The 18,540-nt window shown below is 33.8% G+C and overlaps 1 protein-coding gene and 1 long non-coding RNA gene across 18 annotated transcripts in view; one reads left to right on the top strand and one right to left on the bottom strand.

The window, feature by feature from the left end:
• LOC132788369 (uncharacterized) overlaps positions 1–18,540 on the bottom strand; it is a 62,125-nt gene that overhangs the window by 4,423 nt on the left and 39,162 nt on the right. For 8 of the 17 annotated variants that reach the window (XM_060795764.1, XM_060795771.1, XM_060795766.1 and 5 more), the window contains 7 exons: positions 17,215–17,297; positions 15,117–15,254; positions 13,390–13,542; positions 9,719–9,933; positions 7,818–7,868; positions 4,812–5,528; positions 35–145 (listed from right to left, as the gene is read on the bottom strand). In XM_060795764.1, coding sequence (XP_060651747.1) covers positions 35–145; positions 4,812–5,528; positions 7,818–7,868; positions 9,719–9,933; positions 13,390–13,542; positions 15,117–15,254; positions 17,215–17,297 — 1,468 coding nt within the window. Of the gene's footprint in view, positions 1–34; positions 146–4,811; positions 5,633–7,817; positions 7,869–9,718; positions 9,934–13,389; positions 13,543–14,402; positions 14,556–15,116; positions 15,255–17,214; positions 17,298–18,540 lie in introns of those variants that run through there. The other 9 variants (XM_060795765.1, XM_060795774.1, XM_060795776.1 and 6 more) reach the window with 6 other exon arrangements.
• On the top strand, positions 15,187–15,560 carry LOC132788374 (uncharacterized). The gene is made up of 2 exons (XR_009632625.1): positions 15,187–15,287; positions 15,352–15,560. It is a non-coding gene; the product is annotated as an uncharacterized LOC132788374 (long non-coding RNA).

Genomic DNA, 18,540 nt, shown 5'->3' with positions numbered 1-18,540 from the left:
ACTTTAATTGATTTATCATAGTTACTGGGCTCACCTCCGTGGCACAGCCGTTGTTGGCCGAATGGGTGCACGGGCTGTTGCTGCCACCGCATGTGGTGCATGCCACAATTTCATTGGGTGCCCCGGCATCGCGTCGCTTCTCGCCCTGATAGATGGCGGTAAATTTAAAAAACTAATGCGTTAATTGTTTTGGCCACACCAAGAGTTATAATTGTACAAAAAGTGAGTATAATTTAAATACGAGTAGTAGGTAGAAAAATAACAATACAACATGTTTTATTTTGTTTATTTACACACGGAAACACACATACGCATTCGGTTGAACAACAAAAAGTTGGAAAACGAAAATTGGTTTTTGCAGTTTGCAGTTGCAGTTGCAGTTGCAGTTTGGTTGCATTTGGTTGTTTGCATTTCGTTATAAAAACACAGCAAAAAGCATTGTTTATTTAAGTACGAGTTGTATATATAAAAATAGAAAAAGAATATATTTTCATTAACGTATTATTGAACATGTGACAAGGTTAAACAAAGCAAAATAAACTTGAACTACGACATTTGTTTTCAAAAAAAGCGTTGCCAAATTGTTTTCAACTTTTTAGCTTCAAATTCGTTTTTTTTTCACTACAAAAAATATAGATTGAAGTAGTTTGTAAATCATTGCTGCATACTTACGGGCTGTTTTTTTTTATAAATTAAATCGTTTTTTTTTGGAGCAGCATTTAAAAAATTGGAAAAGTAGAGACTCATTTAATAATTCTGCTTAAATTGTTGAACAAATTCATTTGTAAAATTGTAAAATATGCTTAGAGTTGTTTTTTGCTCGTATAACTGTTAGTTTTTAATGTTTTATATAAGCTTTGGCATTTTTGTAACATTTATTTATGTTATGGCTGACATGGATAATAATGGCATGAGAATTTTGCTATGTGTGTATTTTAGTTAATGAAAGTCACAAATCAAACTTGAATTAAACATAATTTTGGATTTCAATAAAATATTTAATTTTAAATGCGAAATTTTGTAGTTTTTATCTGTGTAATGTTTTTGTTTTATAATGAAATGTAACTGATTGAATGTCTGTGGGATTTTGTTTTGGTTTTTTTTGGGATGTGCTGTTTACACTAAGCAACGGTTATTTTGACTTATCAAGCGTGCTTAACAAATTTACATATATACGAGAACGGTACACAAAGCTAGGGGATAGAGTTAGAAGTTCATTGTAACACACAGTTCTTACTTTAAGTTTAAAATAAAAATAAACATAGAATAACACACAAATATAATATTTAAAACAAAGCAATTTGGGGCTGGATTCCTTCAAAACTAAATCCTCTGTGTTTTCCTTAGATTGTTACATACATTTATAATTCTTTAATTTCTTAGTATACATTTTAAAATAAAAAACATTTTCATATTTAAACTGCTAAATGATGTCGACAATTTTACTCTGATAATTGTGTACAAAAAAAAAGAGAAACTTTCTTGTTTATTTTGCATTCTTCTTGCACACCAAATTGCATAATGATTTTGTGCATAATTAACTTTAGAATTTGTGTTTTATAAATGATCTGGCAAAGTCGTAGGTGGCAGCAGTTACACAAATTAACTGCACAAGCAGTGAGGTTGCTGCAAATATATTGCAACTGCTGTGGCACGTACGTTGTTTGAACATGATTTTAAATGGAAAAACGGTGCAGTTTCCTGGCTTAAATAATGCACACAGTAAACGAGAGAAAGACTGAAACACAGAGAGAGAAAGAGAGAGAGAGAGGGAGGTAAGAGAGGGGACTAGAGAATTGGATTGCAGTGGGTGTGCTTGGCTGATTTGTCTTTGTTGTGGGGCTTAAGAATGTAACTCCGCTTGGCTGACCTGACCTCATTAGCTGCGACGTGCTGCCGAAAACTTCTACTCAGCACTTGCAGAAAGCTACTTAAATTTTGCAAATGATTTATTTCGCAATAAATTGCGGTGAAACCAGTTTTTTTTTTCAAATGACATTACGATCCCATATACTTCATCTTAAATCTTTAGCCAAACCTTTGAAAAATGTTGAAAATAAATCAAGCAAAGACATTGAAGGATTTTCAACAAATTGAAGACTAAGTATAAATTGTCTGCTGAAGAGTGAAATGAATATTCAGCGCCTTTTTGATTAAGTTTAAATTTGTCCATTGAATAGTCTTTATTCAAGATTATACTAATATACTAATATAGTAATATACTAATATGCCCATATACCAATTTAATAATATAATAATATACTAATATATTAATATACTAATATACTAATATAATAATATACTAATACACTAAAATACTAATATACTAATATCCCAATATACAAATATACCAATTTACTAATATATCAATATACTATTATACTATTATACTAATATACTAATATACCAATATACTAATATACTAATATACTAATATACTAATATACTAATATACTAATATACTAATATACTAATATACTAATATACTAATATACTAATATACTAATATACCAATATACTAATATACTAATATACTAATATATCAATATATAATATATATATATTAATATATTAATTTACTAATATACTATTATACTAATATACCAATATACTAATATACTAATATACTAATATACTAATATACTAATATACTAATATACTAATATACTAATATACTAATATACTAATGTACTAATCTATACTAATCTTTACCCGATCCTTGAAAAATGTTTAAATTGTCTATAGTTTAGTCTGCCTTAAACGTTCTACTCAATTACGTACAAGTATACTTTATAAATCATTCTGCGAACCTTTGAGAGATGTTAAAAATAAATTAAGCAAAGAAATGTTCAGCGCATTCAAGATTAAGTTTAAATTGTCAGCTTTAAACTTTATACTAAATTACGTACAAGTTTTTGAGGAAAGATTGTATTGCAGGTCCATTTATTGAAATGAGTTACCAGTTGTATAAAATGTAACTTTCAAAAAACCGGCCATCGAATCACTGGGGGATTTTTGTGACACTTCTCACACCGTCATAAACTTAAACAACAATTTAATTTTATTAACACAATGCCTGGTAACACTTGAAAAATGTATGCCAAGTGGTGACTTTTTGCACAGCGCAATTAGCACTGACAACATAACTGTGTGGAGTGGAGTGAAGTAAACCGAGGAAAGTACAAGAGTGTGAAGGGGTCCATAAACGGAGGGATAGGATGTTGTTGTTGTTGTTGTTCTTGTTGTGGTAGCGGAGCCTACATTCAAGAATGTTTGCTGTCAGCTCAAATCCCCAAAGATTTTGCATTTTGTCTATAGGAAACTTGTGCAGAACTTTTTGTCGTTTCGCTTTAAAATGCGTAAAATGTAAAATGGTTTCTCTTAAATTGTGTACATCCTTTTTTTTGTGTGTGTGTGTATTTCTTCCAACAATTATGATGCATATACATAAGAGAATAAATGTATCTTTTACTTTCTTCGAGCGTTTTCTCCGTTGGCTTCATTTGTGTTTGTGTGTTCCATTTTGTCGCTGTTTTTCTGCAATGTTGCTCTCAGGCTCATTACGGTATTTTCCACTTTGGGTACTCATGAATAATTATGTTGCCCTGGTTCGAAGCGGCTCAGCCAACTTTCAACTGCCAACTGGCTGCCAGCGAGTGTTGAGTGTCGTTTTTACCACATGCCACCTGGAAGCAGTCGCCTATCTTGCCTGCTGCCCTGCTGCGTCAATTTAAACGCGTACACCATTTTTAATTTACATGTTAATGGCCGAAAAACATTTCTCCTCAGCCACCTTCTCCCTTTTTACTCATGTAATTGTTGTTGCCGTTCTTCTGCTCATCTGTTGTTGTTGTTCTTGTTGTTGTTGTTGAGTGTCGGAACTCGCGATGGCGTACTCTTCAAATGGCTGCATTTCGCGATATGCTTTTCCATCACGTTCAGTAATTGTTCTGGGTTTTCTTTTTGACTTTTATTTATTTGCATTTCCGCTGATGATTTCCTTTCTTGATAGAGTCCTCTTGCGGTTTCCTTTCATTAGTATTATTTGTTTGCCAGTGGTTTTCATTGTTCGAGCTTTTCAACAGATTTGCCTCAGCATTTAAAACCGTTTTTTGCATGCATGAGTTGCTTTTAAACTAGCTTAATAGCAGTAGATTTCTAGATTTAAAAGGTTTCATCAAAAGTAAAAATGTATTTTTTATGTTACACACTTAAGATTGTCTATTAGTTTAACTATTCAGCTATTAGTTAGAATAATTATTGCACTTTTAACACTTTTGCAATCGCAACAACCGTCGGCGATTTCCTCGAATCCAAAAGCATTTAACTTATTGTTGGTTTTCCATTTAAACTTCAATTGCATGTTGGGAAAAACTTTGCCGAATGTGTAAGAAACTGGTTTAGTGAGTGTGTGTGGGTGTGTGTGTGTATTTGTGTGTGTGAGCAAATTGCAATCAAAATAACCGCAAGCAATAAAGTTTAGTGGGCAAAGTGGTTTGGTTGCTCTGCGACAAAGCCAAACTCACAAAAAAACTGTGAGTCGAGAACGAGAGAGCGAAAGAACTGTGAGAGCGAGAGAGCCAAGAATCAAGAGGATTTTCCGTTAGTTTTGGCTATATACTCTGTGTATTCTGATTTCGCTATTTCCGAACTTGTTAACATTGTTATGGTTAGTTATTAGTTGTGCAGGGGCAATAATAACAGCAACAACACCAAGAACACCAAGATAATGGTTTGGGGTTAGTTCGGTTAGTTTTTCATTTGGTTTTTTGCTTTTGGGTCTGCCATTCTGTGCTGTCGCAACTACTCACAGTTTCCCTTGCTCTGGTCGTCGACGTCGTCGTCGTCGTCGTCATCGTCGTTGTCATCATCATTGACTCCTCATCCGTGGCGGCGAACGCGTTGCTCGGCGAATTGGAGCGCGAAGATTTCCTGCGTGGCGGCTTTAATGGCATTGCCAATTGACATTGATGTTCGGTCATTTCGATAGACTGCTGCAATGGCTGTGGCTCTGCTCCAGCCCCTACCTTCTCTGATTCTGTGTTTGACTTTAACGTTTCCTCTTCCTCCTGTTCGATACGCACCACCAACGCTGGCGTGCTTGTGGCAATCGAGCGTCGCAACGTCGAAGTGGAGGTGGTGGATGCATCATCCTCTTGCTCATCCTTGAACTTGACTCGCGTGGCAATCGTGGATGGTGCAGGAGCTGGAGCTGGAGCTGGCTCCTCGTAGATATGCTCGGCTGGCATTGGGACGACGCTTTTGCTCACACCTGGCGATATGGATGTTGATGACGGGCTTTTAGCTGCGGCTTCCCGTCCGCTTTTACGTTTAATCGAACGTGCCCGCAAATTTTGCACGGCTGCACCGATGATGCCACCATGCGCCTCCTGCCACCGCATGCCACCGCCAAAGAAATCCTCGTCCACGGCACAGCGAGGTGTGCCCGGGGTTGCCGTCGATGCGGCCGTGCCCATAGCCGTCGATAGCGGCGTATTTGCCATGGCCGGTGTGGCGTTGGCGCTTGCCTTTTTTGGAGTGGGAGTAGGACGACAAAGCAGCGTGAAATTCTCTTTCGATTATTTCCTATATTGGATGTGTGGATGGGACAGTTGGGTGGTATAGTATTGTACTTTATCGGTTTTTGGTTTTGATTTTTTTTGGTATTGTTTTGTTTTTTGCATGTTGCACGAGCACATTGAGAGAGAGAGACAAAGAGTGTGAGAGAGAAAGAGAGAGAGACATATGTTGATGTTGAGTTTGGAGAGAGATTTGGAGTTGTCTATTTTTGTTTAGTTAGGATTCGATTGCCGCATGCTCGATTGACATTTACGGTTAGTTTCAATAACATTCGTTCATGTTCAGTTGCTGTATCTTCTCTTCTTTCATTATCTTCTGTTTGTTCCACAAAAGCTGTTTATTTGAAAGATGGAGATTCTCAGGAAAAGGGGATATATGAAGATTGTTCTCAATGTTAATATAATGAAGAAGGTTAAATTGTTTTTAATTATTTTGTTGATTTGTTATTGGTACCCAGAAACAATTCACATTCACAGCCTCTTAAAATCGCATTATTTTCATGGCGTCATCTTTAATTTAGACCATAGAATATCTTTCTTAATTACTATTTTGAGACTATGCTTTAAATCATAAATATCGAGGTTCATGAATGCCCAAGGCTCTCATTGAATATATCTTGGAGTTGGTTTATAAATAAAATACAATAATAAATATACTAAAACCAAACCTGAAACACGCTTTATCTATTCACACATACACACACAGGAACACTCAGTTATGCATATAAATACATATGTATATGGTACATAGTTGGATAAAACGCTGGAATGCACAAAATGCACTAGATTCTACAACAATAAAAAAATGAACATTGGGCTAAAGAAAAAGCTTTCAAGCATTGGGCAACAGAATATCATAAATAATAAATACTCTACTCCATTTTAGTTAGTACTACATCATATACCTTAAAATAGAAACCATAAATTCGGTATACACATTTTCAAAAGTCTTTAAAAAACAAACGCAGGCATTTTCTTAATGTATTATATATTGTATACCCTTGCAGACGAGTATTTTATTAAATTGCAGCAGTTTCTATTTCAATTTCTATTTGGATTAATCCAATAAGTGAAAGCGAATGTAAAATTCAGAACTGGTCTTTGTGATTTTTTTTGTTCTGCAAGCGTATTAAATCGGTGGCCATTCACATGGATTGCTGTTGTTGTTTTTAAAAAACAAACGAAAGCGTATTTGCCAGTTGTTGCTTAAAAGGCGTGTTTGTTTTATGTCATTAACAATAGAACAAAACAAAAAATGAGATAAATTTAATAATGCAATTATCATTAATAATAAAAATTAATTAAAATTATATGTTGAATATTAAATTTGATTTATAGCTCATTTCTGTTTGTTTTTTTTTTAGTTTTTGGTTTTCATATAATAACTATATAATAAAGAATAATTTTCCATATTTTCGCATTTGTTCGAGTTTCGCTCGTAACATTTTTCCCAATTGTAAGTGATCTTAAAGTGTGTTTTATTTGAATTATATTTTTGTTTCCTTTTTTTTCTTATACGCAAATTTGATAATAAATGTTGTGGTTGTTGTTATTGTTGCTGCTGATGTAGGTTTTGTTAGTTGCTGTTGTTGTTATTGTTGTTGAAGTAGTTAATGTCATTTATTTTCATTTCAATTTGTTTATATATTGTTTGTAGTACGGGCTTCTGCTGTGTGTAGTACGTTTTTCATTATGATGAAAAGAAAGAACAAAACTTGAAACGTAACTAACCGAAATGAATTCAAAATAAAAGAAGTTCAACTAAAAACACTTAAAGCGTGCGTCTACATTATGTAAATTTGAATTAAAGTTATTATTATTAATTTGAATATTTCTTTTATTTTGATTTATAGGCTTTAAAATGAAATCAAAAAACATGTTCGAACACAAATAATTCGATAACAGAAAAGTTTCAATTTTTCTCAAATGCATTTTAAAAGCGAAATTCACATGCCATTTGTTAGATTTGTTTCTCATTATCTGATTTTCTAGTATTTTTTATATTTTTTTTGGGGGTGAGCGAAGGGGAGAACACCTTTTATTGGGGGGGAGACAGGGCAGAGATTGTGTGTTCGTAGAGTTTTAGTTAAGTGTGAGTGTGTGTGTGTTTTCAGTTAAGTTCTTTCTGTTCAAAAATGTTTTTGCTTTTTGGTTTTTTTTTTCTGAGGGAAAAGAGCTGGTTGGTAGTGGGCGGGTCGGGTGGTGGGGTAGGTGCATGAGTTGTGGTTGATAGCTTACCAAAGGACTTGCAAGAATTACTCCGATCCTGCTTAGTACCGCTGGAAGACGCTGCAAAAATGTACACAAAATAATGTTCATACTCGAAAACACACTTTAAGTTTCGATTGTCTGTTGATTTTTTTTTTGAGTTTGATTGAGGATTTTGTTGTTGTAGTTGTTGTTTTTTATGCGTTATTTGCGACTTAGTTGCTATTAAGTAAGAAATTCTCGAATATACGTATATCACATATCACAAAAATTGGGAACAATGTTCGATTTTTTTTTGTATTTGGCTTACACAATTTTTTTTGGTAGAACCTTTTCTTGGCTCTTGGCTGTATTTAAATTAAATAATTTAAAACTAACAACAATTATTGAAGTGTAGTAAAATGTATTAAGTGGCATATGACTGTCGGTTAGTCAATGTTAGTCATGAAAATTTGACGTCATCTTTGATTTTGAGATCCATTCAACATGAATGAATGATGAGAAAGCGAGCATATAGAACGCATATGGAACAAGTGTAAAGAAATACGCAAAATTGAATCATTTCGGGCATGCTTTCAATTTTGGAGCTATTAATTGACTATTTTGACAATTCAATTGTTATTAGCTATATGCCACTTTTGTTAAGAACTATTATATATGTATGTTAAATATTTTCTTAATGTTCTCTTCACAACATCGAGGAAAATGCTTAACATGCTCAACTCAATTGGTGTTATCTAAAATTGTTAAAGATTGTTAAAAAAAAAAATGAAATAAACAAATAAATATACCTACCTAATGGCATGTACAATTCTTCAATTAACAACTAATTTTCATTGAATATATATTTTGATTTTGTGAACTAATTTTAGAGGAATAAAACGCATTTGTTTTCACATAATTAACATTTGTATTATACAACATTTATTAAAGAAAACAACGTAAATTCAAAATGATTAACAAATAAAGAAAGCAATACGTCAAATATTGTGAATTTTCAAAAGGGAATAAGAGGATTCACGTTTGTTTTTTGTTTAATAAAAAAGAAATGCAAGCAAATTAAAGAACTGAGCATCAGCACAATAAATACACATACATAGGTAGGTAGAATACCCCTCATATCTTGCTAGAAGTATGTTGAGTAAACACAAAAGATTAGTTCAACAAAAAACAAATTGATAACTTTGGTTTACTTAAGGACAACTTCTTCGTTTTTGTTTTTTTTTTAGTTATTTTGCTTATGGAGGACACACAAGTTAAACGTTTAATATGTATATTAAAAATTTGTTATTACAAAATGCTAAAAAAGTAAAGGGTTCACTTTGATTGGGACGGGGGGCTAAGGGGAGCATAAACACAAGGTGATTTTAATAGCGGGCATTTGTTGTTTTTGGACTTTGTTTATGTACTTTATGTTTATGTTGAAAAAAGTAAAGATATTAATTGGAAATTAGGTTGGACAGTACAGAGATAGAGAAAGAGACAGATAGTGACAGTAAAAGATACAGCATTTGAAGGTTACATATAAGAAGGTTGAGAAAGAGAAAGAGAGACAGATATAGAAAGAGACAGAGAGAGATAGAGAGAGAGAGACAGACGCAACATAATGACTGGAGTTGTTGGATGTTGGTTTTTCTTTTTTATTTTTAATATCTGTATGACGATTGCTCAGGTGTTTTGATATCGTTTCGTTTTGTTGGTGTTGAAACAAATGTACAGAAAGGTATCAAATTTTGTTGTTTTTATTGTTGTTGTTGTGTGTGTGAGTGTGTTGGTTTTGGTGTTGGCTGTACGCTTATGTAAAATTCATATTTAATTGCTTTTGAAATGCATAATAAATCAGCCACAGCCGGGCCCGACCCATCTTTTGTATTTGCATTTGCTTCTTCATATTTTTTGTTTTTTGTTTTGTTTTTGCAAATTGAATTTACCTGTGTTACGGGATTTTCGCCTGGCCGGTAGACGACGTTGTGCAGCGGACGCTTTCGGCCCACATAATTGACGCAAACGAACTCCAGCAGTGAGGCATAAATGAAGCACATGCAGACGCCGTCCCACACATTCATCGCAGTTAGATTCGAGACAACGGGCAGAGTGCTGCGGAAACCGTTCGAGGTAGTGAAGAAATTCAACATTGTTGTCACGCCTAAATAGAGAATTCCATTTGAATTAGCGATTTACAAATTCGCAAAAGTGTTGCATACTTTTTGGGGCATGGTGGGACATGGAATATGTATGTGTGTGGGGGCTGAAGGGGACATGTTTCATGAGTCTCTGCTCAGTTCAAAGCATGTGTGTATTTTGCTTGATTGCTCAGTTTAGTTTATAATTAGTTTTGCCATAGTAATTATATGTATATATATACATTCTGTATGTACAGAAAAGTTTGTAATTTGAGTATTATGAACAGCGTTGTTGGCTGCTTTTGTATTGTTTTGGAACAAGTTCGAGTTGTATTTTGTTGTTGTTTTTTTATTGTTATTTTGTGCAAAGCTTAAATAACCAACTACGTCTACAAAAAATTGACGGAAGGGAAAAATCTGTTAAAAGTTTCAGAGATGCAGTTGCAACCAAATGCATTATTTAGTTTGTTGTTGCATTTTTAAAATGAAATGGTTTTTTAGTTTTGTGCAAAAGGGTTTGAAATTTTTTTGTGGTTTTCATTATTTTACTCAATTATTAAATGATTTATTTTATTTGTTTGTAGTATGTGAAATCTTAATATTTTTTTTATTGTTATTTTTGTATTCATTAAATAATTATACTCATTATATAGCTGAAATGTTTTCTTAGTTTGTGCAATATAGTTTCATCAAATTTGATTGAGAACAATATTTTTAATTTTGAATTATTCCTTAGTAGATTTTAAATTTTTATTGTTTTTATTGATGTTTTTTTAGTTTGTGCAAAAAGGTTTGACAAATTTATTATAAAAATTTCTTTGCGATTTTCGTTAATTTATTGAATTATACAATTTTGTGTTTTATTTGTTTGTATTCCTTAATATTTAGTATTATTTTTTTTGATATTTTCCTATTCATTTAATTACTATACTTAGTAAAAAATATGAAATGTTATTTGAGTTTGCAAAATTTAATTCAAGATTGAAATAATTTTTTTTTTTAATAAAATTATTTATTTTATTTGTTTGAATTTGTGATTTTTTTAATATTATTTTGACCATGTTTAATTACATTAATGAGAGATTCGTAAAAAATGAATAAATATACATATATAATATATATTTTATACAGACTTCTTGTTTCAACTTTGTTTCAATTAATTAAAATAGTACCTAAGTTGATTCGTTATAAAGTACAAAAGTCATTTATCTAATTGGAAATTCTGCGCATTTCCCTCGACCTACAAATGCAATTTGCAGTTGAGCATAATCAATCTGGGCTGTCTAATTAGTTGTGTCAACAATGTGCTGGCTGCACATTTGCCAGCAACAAATTTAACTATTTTGGCAGAATACGAGCAGTATTCACAGCACTCAGGTCGCAGCTCACTGTTGGCAGGTCGCAGGACGCAGGATGCAGGACATGAGACTCAGCACTCTCATCGATTTTCAATTTGCCAACGAACGTTGAGAACGAAGTCAAAATCTCAACGTTGCACTCAAGCGAAATGTGGCAGCAATAGGGGCAGCAGCAGCAGAGCTCAAGAGCTAAGCAGCTCCCAAATGAGGCACAAAGTTGGCAAAGACGTGTAGCAGAAAGAGGAAAAAGACGCAAATTGCTTGGGGTTGCATTTACAAGCAGCGCATTTCGACGTGACGGCAAATTGTTGCTAAAGTAAAATCCATCTGCAGTCAGCGATTTGGCTAACAAAATGATATGCAATCGCGTTTCGTCTTCGTTTTACTTTTTGCGTGCCAGAGCTACGTTAAATTGAGCTCTTTAACAATTTAAAGACGAAACACAGTAGTAGAAAGCTGGCCAGTTGATGACTGAAATTTAACTCAAATATTCATAAGGCAGTTGCTTCTGTTGCTGCTCTTAACGTGGCTAACTTATGCCATCAGCTGCTACTCAACTGGCGTTGACAGTCCACGCACAGAGCGCGAGAGCTTGCCTATTTGCACACATGGCTTCTTATGCATAAATCATCATCTACAACATGCCCAACTTGACGTCATCATGCTCATCGTCAGCGTCATCATCATCATCATCTCAGTAAGGGAACGTAACGCAGCTCAAAGCAAATATCAGACCACAGTTCATGTCCATGTCCAAATGTTGTTCTCTCTTTCTCCCTCTTTTTTGCTATCCCTTAAGTCCACTTCCTTAGTTCCATTTGTTGCTGTGTGTGTTTGTGTGTGTGAATGTGGTTGTGTATGTGAGCACACTTGTATGCCAGTTGCAATGTCTGCCGGTGACACTTTTGATGATTTTGACTTGACATTCGGTTGTCGTTCTGGGTATTTTTTGGTATCTGTTTCCTTCTGCATTTATTCCCCTACATAATCCATAATTGCATTTACTTTCTACGAAGTTTTTGTTATTTTTTGCATTGTGGTCTATTGATTCGTTACCACTTCAAAAAATACTGCTATCAATTATATATACTAAAAATACTGAATATACTTTAAACTGACAGTCATTTTTTACAACTTTTTTACTGTAGTATTTCTTTACGATAAAGTATGTTACGTATATACTGAATATACTTCAAACAATCAGTATATTCTTAGAACTTTTGTGGTATTTATTTACGATAAAGTATATTAAGAATATACCGAATGTTCTTTAAACGGTCAGTATATTTTTAAATCTTTTTTAAACACAAATAATCTAGTATTTATTTTCGATAAAATGTATGAGGTATATTTTGTAATACTAGTTATTAAAATTAGCATTATTTTAAGATTTATCACAATTAAGAAGTTTTTTATTCGTTTATTTATTTAACTAAACCTTATTTGCATTGCACAAGTATTTTATATATTTAGCACAGGCGGTTTTTAGTTTATATAGTATTCTCACAAAAGCTTATATAAATAAGCCTGAAAAGTGTTAGAAAAGTAAAGAAAGTAGTAAATAGAGACATGCAATGGAAAGTTAAAGGATTCATGAGCTTAAGAACAAGTAGTGCAAAACTTTGAGTAAATAAATGTTAGACAAAGTGTAAAGTAGTTCGAGCTTCGGACATTAAGGAAAAAGAAAACAGAAACATAAATAGTTAGTAAGTGTAATAAAATCTAAGTATGTCTAGCCCCTACTATAAATATTTAAAAATGTACATGTTATAAAATGGGATAGTATGAATATGAAAAAAAGACCTCTGCTAGAAACTATGGTAATCTTTATAAACTGTAATTTGAACTTATTGCCAATTGTGATTTTGACTAGCCTATTTGAAGAAGGAATAAGAGTTGAATTTCAACATGGACTCGCTAGGATTTCACTAGCTAAGCTGCGCCTAAAATGCCGCTACATTAGTAATTGGAAGACTATGATTTTGTTTGGTTCGTTTTTCATTTCACAATACTTAGCATTCTGTTTAACTAAAATATTTCTTTGTATTTTTGGCTGTTAAGATTTTTGGTTGTTTTTTTTTGGTTGTATTTTTTTTTTTTTTTGGATTTTGTTTTACGTACCGATCATAACCCGGGCTGGCACTGCATTCCACTCCAGCCAAAATGTGATAAACGACGAGGTGACCAATATAATGCCAGGTATGAAAACGGTTGTAAAATAATACGCACGATCACGGGTAAATGTCAACTCGACCTGTAGGCAACTGTAATTACCTTAAAGTACAAGGCCAAAGACGTTCAATTTGGCAACACAAATTATAAATCTCTTAAAACAAAAACACACAACTGTTAACGGCGAAGGACGCAGCACAATCTTTATACAGAGACAGTGACAGAAACACAGAGAGTAAGAGACAGAGAGAGAGATAGAGAGAAAGAAAGACAGGACCACAGAGAGACTTAAACCTAAGCTAGCCTAGCTTAACCTAACCTAATCTATTGGATATCTAATTAGTGAGCTATACTTTCGATAATCAATTATGAAAATTAAAAAGTGTATCTTTGGGATTTCTATGTTGTTTCGGTTTTTGAGAGAGCATTGACATACTAAAAATGGAAACGGAAACGGTATCCATGCAACAAACCTTACAAGGAAACGATAAAACTGTTCAGGAGCTCGTGTCGCATACTTTTGCTGGGCAGTGTTAACGCATTTAAATCAAAGTCTGCAAAATGGTTTTCGCATTGTGTTTGGTTTTTTTGGATATTGGGTATGTGTCAAACTACTTGAAAAAGGCGGAAATTGGGAAAATATAAATTATTACGCAATCGAAAGGTGAAATAAGAATTACAAATTACGTATGAAAAGGGCAATCAAAAATATATATTATTTTTTAAGGCAATTGCTACAAAGAGACGATAGAAATCAATTCTCAATGGCGTATATAAAATTGATTTATTTATATTTTATTTTAGGTTGTTTTTTTTTTAGTTTAGTGTGAAAGAGCGAGAGAGGATAAATTTGATATATAAAAACAGATATTTTGTTAATGATATCGTTTGGTAATTGTATTGGTTTTTTTTTTGGGTTTTATATATGGTTGGTTGGTTGTTTGGTTGTTGTTGTTTGTTACCTATCATTGATCTAGCTGGCACGGCATTCCATTCTAGCCAGAATGTTATAAAGGATGACGTCACCAATATAATGCCAGGTATAAAAACGGTGGTGAAATAGAATGCACGATCTCTGGTAAAGATTAAATCGACCCTAAGACAGCTGTAGTTCCCTATGGTTTTTTACATTATTTTTATTAGGTGGTTTATTTTTGTATTGCATTTCGTTCGGATTGATTTTGTGCATAGAGTAGAGATTAGGAGTTGGCCAAGTTGTTGTATTGTTGTTCGTAGCATTTTAATCGGTTTAACGTGTTATTTTTTTATATTTTTGGGGGGGTAGACAAAGATTAGACCATTAGATAGGCGAAATATATTTTATTTGTTTATAAATCAAGCCAATAAACCAAGCTACACTCCAGTCTACAAGTCAAATATCAAATATATATACTAATTATACTGTAAATCAAGCCAACTAAAAACTGCACTCCAAACTGAGGAACTTAGAAATTTAAATCGTAGCTGATCATAAATATTGTATATTTTTTTTGGGATTCCATAATTTAGGTTTTAGCATCTACTGCTAATTATTGGCACTAAACAAAGAAAGTTAATATTCTTAAAATTTACTTAAAACACTTAAGAAAATAAACCTAAAAAAGCATTACACAAAAATCATAGAAACATCCACATCAAAACGAAGTCGATTCAAGTGAGAAATGCAAAAAATTTACCTCGCCAACTATTTTGATCACAGGCCGTCGTTTGATTCTTAATCAAATACGCATTCAGTGTGGTCAATGAGGGACTTTTACGCAGCGTATCCTCATCATTCTTCCAAACATACTTGATTTGTGCTTCCTCATACGAAACTGCAAAAGAGAGACGGAGAAAGCGAGAAGCGAGTGAGTGCGAGCTTAAGTTACAGCCATTAAATCTTTGACTTAAATCTGTTTTGTCGTAAACAAGCTCACGTACACGGCACACGGACGCGATGCCTTGTAAGCTTTGAGCTTAGCGTAACCGCAGGAAAACGGAGAAGGAATGTCGATGCACTAATAATTTGAATCAAAATGGATTGCCATTGGTTTTATTTGTTTTGTAATTTTGTAAAGACTTCATTTGCACTTCATTAACTTTAATTGGTTTGCTGGTAGATCAATGTTATTTAAATTAGATTTTCTGTTTTTGGTCAGAAATTAGTTAAATATTTATGGCCGTTGCCTTTTCGGGCATTAAATGCAATGCGGGCTTTTCTAAATCACTTCGCATTTATCTCAACTGACACAAATACTCAGAAATTATGCCACCGACATCACTTGATAAGTCAATTTGGGTAATTAATTAATTTTATGTTATTTTATGTAGGTTGCGATAGAATATGTAAATATGTATACGTAATATTTTCGTTATGTGCTGGCAGTTTGTCGACCTATTTTGTTTCGAAATTACAAAGCGCCATTTGTCGGAAATTGAATCAAATCATATTTTTTGATAAAAACCAAGAGCGACAGGCGACAGGCAAACGGGCCAAAACACTTTGAGGCCCCATCAAAGATGAAAATCTCAACGACAGCGCACGTCATATAACGGTGACTTTTCCTTCATTTCAACAAAGTAATTTATGATGTTGTGTTAGCCCCCATTGTTGTTGCACTGATTGTTGTTGCTTCTATTGTTGTTGTTGGTTTTTGTTGTTTCTGCCTGGGCTGGCTGGGTTAATAGACACGACGCGCCTATGTACGGGCATAACTTTTCGAATATAATGCCAAAGACAAAAGGCTAGGCACCAACCACAGTGTGACAAAAATAATAGAAAAGTATTTAGACATTAGTTACCTGAGTGAGTAGGCAAATGTAAAATTTTAACTGAAATTCGAAATGTTAAAAAATAGTTTGTTTTCATTGTATTATGTGCAACTGCGAAATTAAAAATAGCCACACATTAAAAACATTATTTTGACACAGAAAATGTCACTGGGTATCCGTTTAAAATCATACAACATCCCTTAAGGGATAACAATGTTATTTATAAACAAGTTTTTAATTTAAGCCAAACAATGCGGTATTTAAATATACCAAATTTATGTACTGAAAACTATTGAAGAACAGAGAAGTGTACATCTGGTATATTAATAAGCAAGTGCTTTAACGGAAATGGATATATCGCTTCGGCTGTTGCCGCTGATCCCTCTTCCTATTCCATCCATTTCATGTAGATACATATACCAAATTAATATTCCGAAAAACAAAATATTTTTTCCAAATTGTTATGTTAAATTGTAACATTTGCTAAAGTATCAGTTTCTTCTCAATATTTGAAAGTGTTGAATTTTACCGCCTAACCATCAGCTTTGCCTCAATGTGCAAGTACTAAACAAGGCATTCAGCCAACAAGCTTGGCAGGCAGGCAGGCAGTCAGGCAGCCTTGTTAGTCACTTTGTCAGCTTTGTCGGTTCAGCATCACACAGACACACATATATACACACACACATCAACACACACACCTCAACACATTTACAGTTACAGTTACACAACAATTTCCCTCGAGTGGCAGTCAACAACGTTGTAGCGCCTCGTTCTTGTCATCATCTGCTTCATCATCAGTAACATTTTTCACATCTTCTTCCACATTTTCAACACTTTAGTATAATTCTCATATTGTTTACAGTCTTGGTATTCCATTTGTTTTTTTTCTTTCTTTTGTTGTTCTTGTTTTTATGTGTTTTTCTTGTTTGCGCTTTCTTGCTAATTGCTTTATGGACTGACAGTTATTTATTTTGTTCGTAAGTTTAATTTGATTTGATTATTGACAATACTTTTGGTACTTACTGCTTTCCATAGAGAATGAGCACTTTGGATCATCGAATGGAAATATGTGCAGGCTGCCCTGACAGGACAATATCAAGTGACGCCTGTAAGAAAAGCAAACAAAATGGATTTATAAAGTTTCAGATATAAAAATATTTCTTAAATTCTTAAATTAATTATATATTTAATTTAATTATACACTCATACTCTGCGCTTTATTTTAAGCATCTTATCAATTAGAGATGTTCTCCATTTCTATGCTCCTTCCCTGCCCCTGTCTCCCCCCCCCTCTCTTTCACCATCTCTTGTTGAGTCATGGCGTAGTCTAAGCTTAGCTGCTGTGACAGCTTGAATCTGAGTTGTCCTCGCTCCGTTCCGTTTGGCAATGCAAACAGCACAACGTCAAAGGAGACAGAGAGAGAGAAAGAGAGAAAGAAAAGCGAAAGTAAGTAAATGGCAACTGCAACTTATTTTAATTGCTGGACGACACTTTTACGCTATGCAGTCAATTGGAAAAGTTCTGTTGAATTAAAAAACAGACAAGTAAAAGCAGCTTCCCTTTTCTCTTTTTTGTTTGGCGTCCTGACAAGAAATGGCAACAGGAATTCTCAGAACGAGACTAGAATTCAACCCGTTGCCATATTGTTATATGTGCAAACTTTGTATCCAAGGCTTTGTGTATCTGTGTGCTAGAGAGAGAGAGGGAGAGAGGGAAAGGGAGGAAAAGCGAGAGAGCAAACAGCATGCAAGAGTTGTAGTTATACCTGGCCAGGAGTTGAGTGCACACATGGATCGTTGATAGCCCGCCAGCTTACCCAAATATTTGCACTTATTTTTGCATTCTTTTTTTTAGTTTACATTCTGATACACTTACCAAGAGTATTGCGGCTAAGTAATGGCTTTTACACTCTAAGCGTTGACTAATTTTAATTAAAATTATTACTTTTTGTTGATTACCTATTTGTTTTCTATGCTAGACAGGAATTCGTCACTCGTTTTTAATATTTCCCCACCTTAAAATGCACTTAAATGAAGAGCAATTCACATTCGGCTGCTTATGCACTTACATACGTTTTATTGTTTTGTCTTTTGTAGCTTGGGCTTCATCTTGTGCTATTTTTCATTACGGCCTCATGTTTGCCAGCTGGCTCACAATTCTCTTCTCGACTTTTTAATATTTCACACTGCCCACACTCACACTCATAGAGTGAAAAATTGTACAACGCCGCCTGGAGCCAGGAGCTCATCTAATGAATATGAACTTTGTAATATTTGCATTTTTTGTAGCGCCCATCGCTCTTCGCCACCTCTCTGGCAGTGCTTTTTTAAGTTATGCGGCAAATCGCA

The sequence above is a fragment of the Drosophila nasuta genome, chromosome 3 (genome assembly GCF_023558535.2).
Source record: "Drosophila nasuta strain 15112-1781.00 chromosome 3, ASM2355853v1, whole genome shotgun sequence".
Lineage (NCBI taxonomy): Eukaryota > Metazoa > Arthropoda > Insecta > Diptera > Drosophilidae > Drosophila > Drosophila nasuta.
The sequence above is the reverse complement of the archived record's forward strand: the minus strand, read 5'-3'. Positions and strand labels throughout refer to the sequence as shown.